The sequence below is a fragment of the Pelodiscus sinensis genome, chromosome 21 (assembly GCF_052426305.1).
Source record: "Pelodiscus sinensis isolate ZL-2025 chromosome 21, ASM5242630v1, whole genome shotgun sequence".
Classification (NCBI taxonomy): domain Eukaryota; kingdom Metazoa; phylum Chordata; order Testudines; family Trionychidae; genus Pelodiscus; species Pelodiscus sinensis.
Window position 1 is genome coordinate 23,192,416 of NC_143072.1, and position 15,076 is coordinate 23,207,491.

General features: G+C 39.8%; 1 protein-coding gene across 1 annotated transcript in view; it reads right to left on the reverse strand.

Moving 5' to 3' along the window:
* Positions 1-3,844: 3,844 nt before the first annotated feature.
* Positions 3,845-15,076, reverse strand: part of PPM1E (protein phosphatase, Mg2+/Mn2+ dependent 1E) — a 137,763-nt gene continuing 126,531 nt past the window's right edge. The window contains exons 3-7 of the mRNA XM_075904681.2: positions 10,491-10,690; positions 8,374-8,562; positions 6,943-7,086; positions 6,483-6,576; positions 3,845-6,180 (exon numbers count right to left, since the gene is read on the reverse strand). Coding sequence (XP_075760796.2) covers positions 5,114-6,180; positions 6,483-6,576; positions 6,943-7,086; positions 8,374-8,562; positions 10,491-10,690 — 1,694 coding nt within the window. The 3' untranslated portion in view covers positions 3,845-5,113. The remainder of the gene's footprint in view (positions 6,181-6,482; positions 6,577-6,942; positions 7,087-8,373; positions 8,563-10,490; positions 10,691-15,076) is intronic.

Below are 15,076 nucleotides of genomic sequence, written 5' to 3' on the forward strand. Positions count from 1 at the left end.
TCTTTGAGAAAGGAGTCCTGGGGAGCAAAGTGTATAGTATTCTGAAATTAATTCAATAGCATAGAGTGTGAGGGACTGCTGGTGTGTATTAGTTGAAGTGTGATGACAGCTTAGGAAAGAAATCCTCCAACAGCTAATGTACCAATCTCAGCAACTGCTGCCAGGTCTGGAGGCCATTACAGAAGCACCCCACTGTCCCTCAACAGCCAAAGTTCTGAGAATTTTTTATACTGCTGCTTCAAGGACTAAGTAACACTAACAGCAATGTTTAAAAATGCAAGCTTGAAGTAGACAACTGTTATGCTTCTATTAATGGGCTATTGCTGAAAATGGCACAAACAGTTAAAACTAACACTCATTCCAGTCTTCATTATGACAGAGAAGGGAACATCCAATTGTAGCTCCCCATGACATGTAAGAAGATACCACTTGGAGCTACAACCTGCTCCTAATTTTGCTTAAATTGTAGCACACTGGTCATGTGACTCTGCTAGCTTGTCTGTATGGCACTCAGATGCGTTAGTGGTAGGTAAAGTAGTTTAGGATTCAAATTGATGGCCTCGATTTAGGGTTAAACAGTAAAATCCTACTAGATTACTGTACAGAAGCATCTTAGCACAAGTGAGTTTGCTATTGAATTTGCCTTTAAATAAATAAACCATTGAAAAATGTTTTAAATTGTTTTATTAATATATTGATGAAATTTCAACATAGTCCTTATCTGTAAACACAAATAAAATATGGATGACTATTACATAGATTACAACTGACCTCATGAGCTGTAGAACAAGGTTGAAATGGAAATATCCCAACACTGTAGCATAAAAATGGTTTAACTTACTCACTTCATAAAGAACATTAGAACACAAGTATCATTTAACAGAAGCACCCAGTGTAGGAGCTGACAACACACTTGGGCTATGTCTACACTCGCAGCTTCTTACGCAAGGGTTCTTGTGCAAGAAAAAGTCCACACTGCCATGTGTGCGCTGTGCTTTTGCACAAGAGCTCCCATGGCAGTGTGGACGCTCTCTTGTGCAAGAAAGCCCCGACGGCCATTTTAGCCATAGGGCTTTCTTGCGCAAGAAATCCCTGCCGAGCGTCCACACTGCCCTCTTGCGCAAGAGCTCCTGTGCAAGAGGGGTTACGCTAGTTAAAAAAGAGTGTAGCTCTTGCACAAGAAGCCCTCTCTTATGACGCTATACTGTAAATTTCCTTGCACAAGAGCGGGCGGGCAGTGTAGACACTCTGCGTATTCTTGCGCAAGAAGCCGCAAGTGTAGACATAGCCTTGGAGTTCTAAAACCAAGTTACTACTTTGAGAAGGCAGGATAAATCTCTGCCCATCTTCCGTATTCCTGTTTACCTTCAAATTAGGAGAAACTGAAAGAAATGCCTCAAAGAAAGATGCAAGTAAAACAAGAAAAATGCAATCATCGTGTAAATACTTGGATGCAATCATTGTAGGGGAATTTTCTCTGATTTAAGTTTTAATGCTGGCAGCTACAGTGCTTTAAGCCTGATTAACAATGACTGGAAAAGGACATGAACATTTATGTTAGAGGTTGTATTTATGTTTCACTATTTATTGCATGCTGGAAAGGTAGAACATTTTATTTGCTGTTGCAGAGTTATGATCCAAAGAAAGATTGTCCTAAATTATAGGCATGAACAAAGCTGTAGTATCCCCTTTAATGGCTTTTTCTTTGTGACTAGTGTTGAATGAGTGAATACACGGTGCTAAAACCACCACTAATTTAGATCAATCTTTCTCAGTGCTACAGCAGGACACCGCTAGAGTAGGAATTACTAGGTGGCAAGGTAGAATAGTTTAGTGAATTTGAACTACAGCAGTCATATCTGTAAACACTGAATTTCTTGTGTCTCATGTTTCTCTGTCCATAACACAATGCATTTTTCACTGACAGTGTTCCAAAAATGGAGCAGTTTCTCACAAAATACCACTATAAATGTGGTATAAGTTAAAATCTGCTTTGACATTGTCCTTAAATGTTGTACTGCAAACTAAACTAAATAGTGAATTTATTTTAACTTGCAAAGGACAATAGATGGCACTTTTAGGTAAATAAAAGTTATTTACATGTTTCCACCCACCTTTAGTGCAAATTGAAATGGGTTAACAGCTCCCTGGTCTGGTGCTATACTGCTCTCTGCAACAGCAGACATTCCTCAGAGTTGCACATTTAAAAAGTGTACACTGGAAACTATTAGAGGAGGGATTACATGAATCCCTTTAAAACTCACAGTGAATAGCATACCAGTGAGTTCTGAACAGCCTCAGACAAAAAGCCTGAAGTCCATTTCTCAAAACCAACACAATTATTTTTTATATTCACTACCTACCTTTTGTTTCCTGCAAAGGATGTTTAATAGGTAAACTGAAACTGATGAGATTGTGTTAACTTGAAAAAGGGATACTTCAGCTCTTTATTGGAAAGGTTATACAAATGTCACCACTAAGATACACAATAAAATTACAAAACACACATCACAGACAATCTTAGAATTAACAGTTAATAAATACATTATATAGATACTTTTATATTTCTTTCTCTTTTTACATTATCACCAGATAGACGATCAAAGTACAAGATACGGAACATTTAAATACTATTAATTAGAGGGGAACTTATTGCTTACGTTAGCAAGCAGCAAATAAGGGCACAGGATTTTGAACTGAAGAGAACTACTTCCTATTCACTAGTGGCATTAAGAGAAAACATTGCATTTCACAAAGCACTGCTTTTTTGTCTAGTGTGTAGAATCAAGAGCAGCATATATCAGACCAATAACCACTACTTTTATATGTATTATAGCATTTTAAAAGACTTACCTTACAAATGGTTCCTATCTACTCTAAATGTATATAGTGAAGAAATGAACACTTGCTATATTTATACAATATTTGCACCGGACCACACAGGAACTATGATGGCAATTTCCCTCCTAAATGGTCTGAGAAGCAGAAATGATCATTTATGAACACACACCTAAAGAACTACACCCTTGACAAGAGAGCATACACTCAGTCCAGTACTTTTCAGCCAGTTGTGCACACTGGGAAGTTCTATCATCCATCATTTTTATCGTGACATATTTAGTGAGACAAGAAATTGCACTTACATCACCTTCCTGTAAAAGTACAACTATCAAACAGAAGAGACTTTCAATACATTTTCTATATTAATGTGAAAAGTTTAAATAATTAAAAGGCAACAGCAAGATGCCCAAAATTGCATACTTTACTATTTAGTGGTTTTAAAAAAATTTCCTTAGTAAATCTGATTAAAAACATACATCACATCTGAAGAGAATGTTAACATCTAAGGCTTTATAAGATGACAGATGTAAGATCCAGAAGTTCCTTAATTATATTTATAGCTTAAAGAAACTGCAAAATAATTAAAGGAATCTAAACCACATTTCAGCTCCTGTTTGCTTACAGCTTTTCATTATTTTATCAATGATTTTCAAAAGACTGACAAAGAGCAAACTGAGATGAGTAAAGTTCAAGTCTTATGCTTTCAAATAATTTAGGAGACTCTCTAGACTGCTTAACATGTAAATATTTTAACAAGTTCTAGTTAACTGTAAGGCTGATTTTTAAAGTGATGCTGCTAAAATTAAATGTCATTGGAGAAATGCATTTTATATTCATACCAGTGCTAAATGACTATTCTCATACTTAGTTATTGTAGCAAATAACAGTGGCAGGATACCTAATATTTTGTGTGACACACTCAACTGGAACAGTTTTGGATTACTTTTGTGTTCTAATTAACTGTTCCTTTAAGAGTAAAACATCACTTCAAGGACAGGTTAGGTTTTTTTTTTTTTTTTTTTTTTTTTTTTTTAATAATGCTTTGCTCACTGGGATAAAAAAAACAAATGAGCAACCCACATTTTTCATCTTTCTAAATTCACTGGAGCAGAGCCCTGGATTGTCAGTGCGTTTTATGATCTCAGCTAAACAAAGCAACCACCCTCATTCATCTACATCCACAGCATTTCCAGTCACTCAGGGTTACAACAGCAGTCTCATCCATTCTCTGAATCTATTGGCAGTAGCAAGAATTCGGTAGCAGAGTCACACTCATTCCAGCATTTTATCATCCCTAAAAACTTCCACTTTAAAGTATGCCCTTGTAGTCTAGAAACTAACCTGGTCAAACTGGTGGTTATTCTTAGCAAGTAGTTCTATGGTTTGATCAGGTTTGTGACAGCATATTGTACCTGGACATCATCTCAACAGACTCTGTTTCTTTCAACACCTGAGATGAAGGTGTGATGATAGGAGGTTGGCTCATAGCTATTAACCATAGTCTTGTTAGATTAAAGCCAGTTGACAACAGCCTCCTATCTGACAAATAATAAAAATACCACTAGAAGCACCAAAAAGTTGTGAAATCCCCATATACTGCATCTCTAGCCAGAGGGAATAATTTTTAAAAAAATACACTTTCATATTCCACATTTTATGTTATAGGAAATAATAGCTAAATTAATTCTATGAATCCTAATCTGAGTCCTATCACAGAGTTGATTTTACAGAATGAGTCTCTCCATTCATAAATTACCTGTTAATACCCTGTATGGCTTTTAGTCTTTTACCTGCAAAGTGGATGATTTTCCTAGAGATTTCTCTCAATATTAGTCTGAATAAACAAAGGAAAGTAAGAAAAAAAAACTCCACCTGGACTTCTATGGAATCTATCCCCCCACCCTTTACAAAATTTAGCAATCTAAAACAGGATAGTTTTCTGAAAATATTGCTCCATAGACATACGACAGGCAGGTTCAGCTTTTTATTTTAAGCTGCATTTTAACTGTTTCTAACTGTGTCTATTCTCCTGAGCCAACTAACCAGCTTGTCTAGTGAGTGAGAGTATAGCGACTTACATGAATGTGTTTGTGTGGATGTACTTAGAGTGGCACCACAACCAGTTTTATTGTGACAATTTTTTTTAACTTCTTGTACTATTTACATCTGAGCTGAGTTTGATGGGGAACCATAATAGTTCTGAAATGCTTACCTTTTGATTTTTTGATGCCATTTCTAAACTAGTCTGAAGGGGGGTGTACAAGGAGGATGGTTATATTTTGCATCGCTGATAGAGGTGTGGATCTGGTGCACAATTACTCTGTCTTAGATTCAAGAGCATATTCTCACCATGACCTCTAAAACTATTCATCCTCCACCACAGAGAACTTCTTACCGACATCCTAGTTTTACTGCCACTTCGGACAGGTAAGGATGGACCTAATCCTTCCATAGGGGAAGGTTTGTGAGCAAAGAGATGTGTGTGAAACTTTGGTTTGAGCCTGGCTCCACGTAGCCTCTTAGCATTATAGAAGTAGATGTTAGAGAAAGCAGAGGCTCTTTTCCCCAAAGATCTGAACTGTTTCTCTTCCAATCCAGAAAAGAGAGGAGATAAACCATCCATTCTGTAAATGTGCTGCCCTGTGGAACTCAGAGAAGCAGAATATCCCCTTGGAGCTGTCTGTCCAGACACTGAAGATGCAGTGCTTTTTAGAGATTCATTCTTTGCTGTTAAGCCATTAACCAAGCTCACTCCCTTTGGTAGGCCAGGACTAAACACTTGAATTGGTATCAAATGTTTGACATTTTGAGATTGGCTTGCTTCTGTTTTCCTCAGGTCTAAATAGCCTTGGTTTTCAAACAGGTTAATGTTGGACCCTATGCTTAAGCTAGTTCTATCAGTGAAGGAATCCACTCGCCCATCATACCCTAGATCTGCAGGTGCTGAGCACTGATGTTGAGGCCACGGCCGTTTGCAGTCTCCATGGTTTTCTTTATCTTCCCCGTTATCATCTTGTCCTCCTTGAAAAGAGTTCTCCATCCACTCTGATTCCTCACTCACATTGACTGCTGTATTCATGTCCCTGAGAAATACCACAATGACTGTGATGTTGTCACTCGAGCCAGCATCTCGTGCCGATGCCACTAATTTGTGCGCCACCATGCTGCTATCCCCATTATTCTCCTTCAGGTGGTCAGCCACCACCTTCACTGCCTCATCAGGATTTACTGTGTCGTAGAAGCCATCGCAGGCTAAAATGAGGTAGTCTTCAGACCCATCCAGTACGGTGGAGGCGGAGTCTGCATCTCCACAGATATATGGCTTGTGCTCCGCATCCCCTGGAGAAATTGAAAGCAAAGATATTTTAAAGCTCAGATTTTTGACAGGCATGCTGAGTGACAGGTGCCCTGCTGGAAGCCTTTTATTCATTGTCTCAGACCTGGAACCAATTACTCTTTCCCAAAATTAGGGGAGTTGCTTGGAATAACAGGCTAGACCAGCATCTGTTTTTGAGAAAAATTGACACAGTTATTCCTGGTTCCATTTATCTATTGTATTAACAGTGTGCTCAACAGAAACCCATTGATAGTTAAATCAGGGAAGAGAAATGGGTGCAAGAATTTTAAAGTATATTTCCTACCAATAGCTCTGGAGACGGACAAACTCCCATTCACTCTCCAGGCCCCAAACCAGACCACGCAGCCTCCAAGGGCCTCGATGCGCTTCTTCTCGTCCTAAACCGCAAGGCAACGTAAGAGCTGATCAGGTCTCTTGTCATTAGGCTCTGGGTACTTTCATCAGTGCATTGGTGTTTTCACATGAGCCCACACTGCACAGATTGCTGCTTCACTTTCTGGAGTTCTATCCTGCTCCCCTCCCCAGGTCAGAACAAGAGGCTGACAAGTCAATAGTCTTATCCAAAGCAACTGGAGTATCTGGACAGGTGCTCTCTCTGCTATTCCAAAGGAGAGAGACAAGCCAGTGATCAATAGTACAAAAGCTCTTTTGCGTTAAGACAACAGTCACAAATATTGGAAGTCAGAAAATAAATATGAAAAATGGAAAGCTATCCGCCTTCAGCTGAACCAGGCCATTCTCACCTCTCTGTCCGGTTTATGGGGTTTCATTAGTTCCACGGCTTGGCCCCGTCTCACAAGCATAACCTGGGAGTCGCCAAGCCAAGCCACATGCAGCATATTTCCTCGGATGAACGTTACCACACCAGTGGTGCCACATCGCAGACTCTGGAAAACATACCACCCACATGTTTTAAAGAGCAAGTGAAGGTGAACTGAGCAGTGAAATGCCTGGGACCAGCTTTTACCACTTCACTCAAAGCAGAACATGACATTCAAACAAGCAGGTTGTTCTAATGTTGGGGAAAAGAGGCTGTATTTGCCCTACATTTTCTACCATTCCTTTTTCTCCCTCAAAGCCAATGTCTTTGAGTTTACTGACTTCAAGCTTAAGAATTCAAAAGGTGTCTGTACATGCACATGACTCCCAAAGTTAGTGGGTATCGTGTGTGCACCAAGACTGCAGCATCATGCCTTACGTACATACCTACATGCTAACAAATCCTTTGCTGCTGCTTGTCCCAGGTTAAAGCTTGTGTGTGCAAAGCTACGAATACTTCTGCTTAACTGGTTACAATGACTAATTCTACTAAAACTACTTCAGCTGGATGCAGAAATTTAGTCTTTCCAATTTGTTCAGAGCCAGCAGGTTTTAGACAGTGACTCCGTGAATTTTGCATGGTGCTATCGATATGCTCGCTGCAGTTCTAGATGCCCGAGGTGACTAATAAGTAAGGTTCAATCCAATGTACATTTTTATAAGCATTAGTTGTTTCCTTTCACATCATGTTAAGTCAGTAACATCCACTAATAAAGCAACATGAAGACAAAGATTCCAATTTGACTCCTGAGAGAGAGTGCTGGGCACAGGATAATGCACATCCCTTGCACACCCAGGGGCCTTTTGTTCCCTACTTTAACTCCAACTTCATGAGAGGCAGGACAAATGCACATTACTCCTCTCCAAATCCATCACTGTCATTTCCCAGTCCTCCAGTGAGGGCTCACTGATTCATAGTAATCCCAGGCCGCCTGGTGATTTATCACCCTGAAGACTGGTTCAAAGACAGTGGTAGGTTTCCTGCTTTCCAGGTTCATTACAAAGGTGCCATGCATGAGCTCTAATGAACACGAGCCAGGGAGGCTCAATGTCAAGCACTGGCTGCAGAAAAAGCGAAGTTCCTGCTTAGCATGGGCAGGCATTATACTTGCACCACCTGCATAGCTCAACACACCAGGTCAGAGGAAGCAAGAGATGTGGTTGTACAGGAACGAAAGGGACAGATGATTATCAAGTCCTATCTGGAACAGGGTTGTTGAATTTGGGTATGGAGGGCGTTTGCTCTCCACCTTTCCCCAGCTTGAAAGTTACTTTATTTTCTTTAATTTTTAAATAAAAGCTATATCTTCAGAGTCCAAAATTCTCCCTTTCTTTCTAAAATTCTTCTAACTCACCTCTCTGGCTGCTTTCTGTACAAAGCGTTCATCTGTCACCCGGAATGCCCTACACAGCGCCTCCGCTGGATCCTGCTGAAACATTTCTTGGTGTACCATGTTCACATGGAGATGGATTGAGGCATAGATGGCAGCATCCACCCCTCCATGCCCATCAAATACTGCAAAATAAGCTTGCTCCTCTTGATCCTGCCAAGAGACAAACATGAATAAAAAACTGATGAAGACAAGCAGTGCACAACTGGTTAACTGGACTAAGAGATTTAATTTGCGATTACTGGCATTTCCCCTCCCCCCATGCTTTTACATTAGTGGTATAATGCAATTAGAGAGGCAGAACTTGGCTATACAAATTCTATATTTATCATAATGTGGTGGGACTATGCATACACAGTTAGATTATATAGCTGACAATTTCCACTAGCTTAGAATGGACAGATACTACACCTCCTGCATAGCTCTGCTAATGCACCTCGCATCTGTTTGGTGATACCTTCAGTTAGTCAATGCCTACACTTTTCCTGAATAAAATCTGTCATTCACATCAAAGTGTAGCAAGGCTTTGTGAGCAGATCAGCCAGGCAGCAGGAGACCACCATGTGCTGCAAGCAAAATGCATAAATCCACAGCTGAATTCAGGTTTTTAGAGGTAAAATACTAAGACCTTAAACAAGGAAACCAGTTTTTATTCAATCCGCATCAGTTCAGGTGTCTAATTCATATGTTCAGTCTCATCAGGTAATTAAGTGTGATCAAAATAGGCAGAATCCCTCATCTTTAACTGAGGCTTCTTGCCTTGTCCAAACTACTCACAGACCAAATGGTCCAGTAGCAAGAGACACCAGTTTCTGCACCCAGTACATACACAACACACACCAACCACTCAACCTTCGCAGCCATCTAAATTACTACAGTATTTATACATTGTAATTTTTAAATGATGGGCTCCAAGACAAATGAGTGAATAAACATGACAATTGATAGACAAAGGAAACAGACGTACCTCAGTTTGCATTAACACAATACATTTTAAAGGCAACAACTATGGTTGGGTGTAACAAAATGGTTATTAAACAGACAAAGCTCAATTTATTCATCAGACCGATCCAGTTTGCATAATTCGTGCTACTTCACACACTTGCTATTTCACAATGTTTGAGATTTTACAACTGAAGAGAAGTTTGCATGAGGGTTTTACTGATAAGTGACGTGAAGAGATGGCTGAAGATAAACCTGGGTCAGGATCTATGAACAAGTTGGTGCTGGTATATATATGGCTTTTTCTGTGTGTGAATCTCTTCTCCCAGGAGGACTGATTTTTACCATATCTCCTCCTGCTTTTGATTTATTGATGTTTTTCCCAAGAAACATGATAGTGCAGCAGCACGGACCTGGCTCTGCAGGCAAAACTGGACAGCAGTAACAAGCTATGAGTTACGCCATCACCTGTTTCTCTATGATTCACTGCTATCTGGTCAATTTTCAATCAAGCAGGATCCTGACTCTGCTTACTGCTCAGCAATACACTGCCCGGGCTGCCACGTGGGAATGCTATGTCACTGCTGACTCTCAGACCACTAAAGCCTAGGAGCCTCACAGAACCCTGTTGCTCTCAGCCTCCATGAAGTTGAGTGCATGCTAGACTGTTCTCTCTTCTCTTTTATTACCAGCAGAAATCAACTTTATTGGCTATAAGAAGGCCACCAGCAATCTAAACCACAGGACAACACCAGTCCAAAACGAAAGATTAAAATCTTACATAAAATGCAGATTCCAGTGGGGAGTGGGGGGAGGCCACATAGTAACTGGACACATGGCTCCAATAGGACAGGAGAGGCACAAATTCAGTCATTAATTGTTTAGTAAGATACATTCTCGCTCTTTATCTATTAAAGCTGCGATTTCATCCTATACCCCGTGTAGGCTATGGCCCTTCTATGGCTCCCATAAATATTTGCAGCTCACTCGATGATCTAACATAGACAAGGTGTATGTCTCTTGGATCCCAACTATCTAAGTCCATCATATACAAGTCTTTAGTTTTCATGGTAAAATGCTTACTAATTTCCCCAAATCCACATTCAGTAGGCTAGCTGACTTACAGCAGTGCCCTTTACCTCGAGATTGAAGAGCATGTTGAAGTCAGGAATGCAGACATGCTTGTCTTCCATCTTCCTGCGCATGTTTTTGATGGCATGGATGGATGTCTCATAGTAGCGCTGGGGTTTCCTTTGAAGTGGAAAGTCTTTCACCCAGCTGCTGCAGATCTCGTGGAGTTTGCTGAAAACCGAGCGGGCTAGCTTCACAGTCTCTATCTCTGAGGAGGCAAAGAGAAATCAAAGGCTTTCTAAGAATGCTATTAAGCGAGAATTTGTCACTCATGTACATTATAAAAAAATAAAATCACGGTGGACAGGCAACTAAGACACGCATCCAACTCGGAAACCCTGCCTTCTAGTTCCAAAGAGAAAGCCACATACAACATAATTAGCATTCTCCACTGAAGAGCTGATTGATTGTATCCTAGCTACTCCTGTGCCATCAGCAAGAGGCAAAGAATGAGAAGATTATATGCTACCTAAGATAAGAACCCATTGCAGTTCCAGACAAGAGGATGCATGGTTCCTACAATGTCTGGATTTAAATACTTCACAGTGCATATGAGTTGCAAAACTAAAAAGCAACTCAAGAGACATGATTCACAATGTTTTGCTCTAGTTTCTGGTCAATAAAGTTACTCTTGTATGGAACTGTAGCTATGCAGTAAGGAATAAAGCAGGGGGTTTATAACATTTCTTTTCAGCGTATAAATGGGTTTTCATTCAAATGGTGTATTAACTGAAACATGTCCAAAATTTAATATTATTTTATTTTCAGGTGCCAAAGTAGGTTGATCCCAAAAGAAATCTGTGTAGCAGGTGAAAAGTTCAGGGCAGCCTTCAATTAAGGGGAAAGTGAGCTGTAACTCCCTAAAGTAATCAATCATTCTTAATGTGTCTCGAGTCAGGCACCCATTCTGCAGTTGTGAAAGGCTAGTTAGCTTCTTTCACTGAAGAAAAAAGCAGCACATCAACATGGGAGAACTGAACTCATCTAAGGGTCTTTTCATATTACGTTTTCATCGCTCTGGATCTCTAGGGTCCACTTTCGGCAGAAGTCTTTGTGGCTAGTGATTCCAGTCAGCCCTTTTATCCAGAGGAAAAAAGGAGAGGTGGGAACCCTTCCACATCTATTTCACAGAACAGCATAAATATCAGTAAGAAGCATCTACTATTGATGGCCTAGTTAACATCATTGGTAGTGTTAGGCTTCTAGTGGTTAGCCAACAGGACTCCCGGGATCAATTTCTCGCTCTGTTTATTTTTCACTGTGGATAAGTTTTTTTTATTTTAATTTCATAAACTTTGCAACTCTGAGCCTCAATTTTTCCGTGTAATTACTTTCAGACTTTTGTTATTCTGGGTATGTATGAGCAGGAACAGATACAGAGAGAAATAGGAAAGACCCTGGATGCCCCCCAGTCTTTGGTCCTACCATGTTCTGCTCAATAAGCCATAGCAAGGCTGAGGAAGGAATAGCCTCCTTATTACTAATGGAAGAAGATTGAACTTTTTAGTTCATGAAGTCTTGGAAGCAGGTGGTGCAAATACAGATGGACCTAGCTGGTCTTCTGAAACAGATACTTATAATATGTCAGCAAAAACCACTGATGGGCAGCATGTGAAACAAGAACACAATGCCAGCATTGTCCAAATCATATCTTCCATCAGGGAACTTCATTCACAGAGTCCACTGTCCACTCTTTCCAATGGACAATTTAAGAGAGAAACCCTATTGATTTTAATGTCACCTGTTCATTACAATTCAGAAAATCCTCCCGAAGGACAAATGGAGAGAAACCGTTAGCTGTGCTGAGATGTTAAATACCTTCCCCTGCGAGGAGTGTGCACAGTGTCAGCATCATCAGTAATTGCTGCTTGAGATTAAAAAAAGGAGAGGCCTGCGGCTGCTGATCCACCCCCTCACAGCTGTAAATTACTCAATCGTTAATGTCGCAGTGCTGAACTGGAGCTGAGTCAGCTGTCATTGTGGCTGAATCATGTGGAATTTCATCTCACTCCTGCTGCTATCTCAGTGCTGCTCCAAGAATCTTCAGTGCTGGAAGTAAAGCTTAATTGCACCACTGTTAGTGGGAGACACCAGGCAGACATTTTTGTCCCTAATGTTGGCTGATTGGTTATCTTTGCAAAGTTTGTGCCAGTTTCTAAACTCTCCAGTCTCTCACTCACTGTCAATAACAGGGCTGACTCATTGCAGCAGATGGTGGCGAGATTCCCATTTATTTCATACAAATCATTTCTAGTGTCAGCCAAATGTGTAAATGACAGTGCTTCACCAATGTGTATGGAAAGAAAAGTGCAATTTCTGAAGTGATATTTATATTTCCACATTACTTTTCATCCACAGGTGTCAAAGGTCTTCTATTAGTAGCTAGTTTAAGACAGGTCTCTATTTTTGTTCAGCGATTTTATTAATACGCAATACTTTTATCAACAAGATATAAAGGACAGGAGATAATATCTTTTATTGTACTTACATCTGTTGGTGAGAGACTAATGTTACACAGAGATGACCTGAAGAAGAGCTTGTTTAAGCTCAAAAGCTTGTGTCTTTCACCAACAGAGGTAGGTCTAATAAAAGATATCATCTCACCCACTTAGTCTCTAATATCCTGTGATCAACATGGCTACGAGAGCCCAAACCATGTAATATTCAACATTTTCAAAGTGCTGAACCAACATCACCTAGTCATCAAAATACCCATGAGAGAGAAGTAGATAAGTATCATCTGTTACAGATGAAGAAAGTGAAACACAAAGAGGTAAGGCCCAAGCTTTTGGGTGTAGCCTTTGATCTTGAGTGCCTCAGTATTTGGGTAATAGAGATGTAGCCATGTTAGTCTGGTCTTGCTGAAACAAAAGACAGGACTAGGCAGCACTTTAAAGACTAACAAGATGGTTTATTAGGCGATGAGCTTTCGTGGGCCAGACCCACTTCCTCAGATCAAATTGTGGAAGAAAACTGACATGACCATATATACCAAAGGGATACAATCAAAAAAAGTGAACACATAAAATTGACAAATCAGATTTTGGAACAGAGGGGAGGGGAGGGGATGGATGGAGGGGGGGTTAGTAATGCCCATCTCTGGACACCTGGAGCCTGATCCTTACAGGCTCTAAATTATCAGCACTAGATGTAGGTCTTCAACATCACTAAAAACCAGGCTCTAAATGTCTCTAGCAGCTGGATACTTAAAACAAGAGGTACCCAAATTAAAGACCATGTTGGAAAATTATGCCCTTAGCGACCATAGAACTGGAACTAGAATTCAGAAGTTCCTTGTTTGTAGCCAGGTGATCAGTCCATTAGATGTCTCAATCTACAAATTTTATTTTATGGTTTATCTGATTGGGTAAAAGCCAATTACTGTAACTGTATGTCTGTTTTTGGAAAAATGGTGCACTGGGTCTTTGGGATCTTTTCTGTGAAATCTAGTGGCTATTTTGAATGCTCTGTCAGTCTTTTCTTTCAAACCACTATGGATCTTTATATCAGCCATGACTGCTACAACTGTAAGTTACATGTTATGTAATCTTGGGTTCTCTGGTCAAACAAGAAATCAACCTCTAAATCATCTTTAAAGCCTTCTTTCTTTAAAAAAAAAAATCAAACTAAAGGCAGACTAAAGATTAGTAAATCTCATGACCAATTCCACTTAGAACTCATAACTCATGGTCTCAAAACCTCAGAGTCACTCTGAATATACTAACTCCACTCTCTTACTTTCATATGAGTGGTTTCAATTATATCTTTTTCTTTTACGGTAAGGACCTTTCCTGCGTGAATCTGTCAATCAGAAAGGTTGCCTTCCACATGCAAACCTTTGAACTCTTAACTAATCTGAATAGAAGAAGACTCCACAGATTCCATCCTCCTCCTTCACCCAGCAGAACCAATTGTGCCTCTTAAAGAGAAATTGAGGTTAGAAGACAAATTAGGGCAAATATCAAGTCCCCCTACTTTTTGCATTATATAGAGCAATAAGCTTGGTGGGCCCCTAAAAAAGCCTTTTCAGTGTAGATTCATGCAGAGGTGGACATCAGAAGCACCAGGTTACAATCCAACTTGTTTGTTAATCCTATACTAATCTGAACAGTTTAAAATCAAAAGTATAATTTAAACTTCAGTCAAAACATCAGGAATCCATCCCCAAACTCTCTGTCATAGATCTTCCAAAGATTCCTCTATTGCTCTCAATGTATAATGGTCTCCCCACATGACATTAGTCAGGGCCAGGTACGGAAAAGCAGTCAATTATTAAATTCTTCCAAGTAACTTCTAAGTGATTCTCACTGAGAATATTAGTCACAAATTACTATCTGACCCTTTGTAATGAAACCTCCTTCAGCTGTGTGCATTGCTCCAACTATTTTTTTTTATTCAGCACAGCAACCCTTCACATTTATTGACGCAGTCATGCGTTTGCAAAACCATGATTATTAGTGAGTTATGTGAGATGGAATTGCTTCATGTTAAGTTACCCATACAACATTTTGTTCTGGTCCAGGACATCAGCTTTTATTTCTCTCTCTCTTTTCATATTTTTTATTCTTGAATTTGCATAATTTAACATGTATTT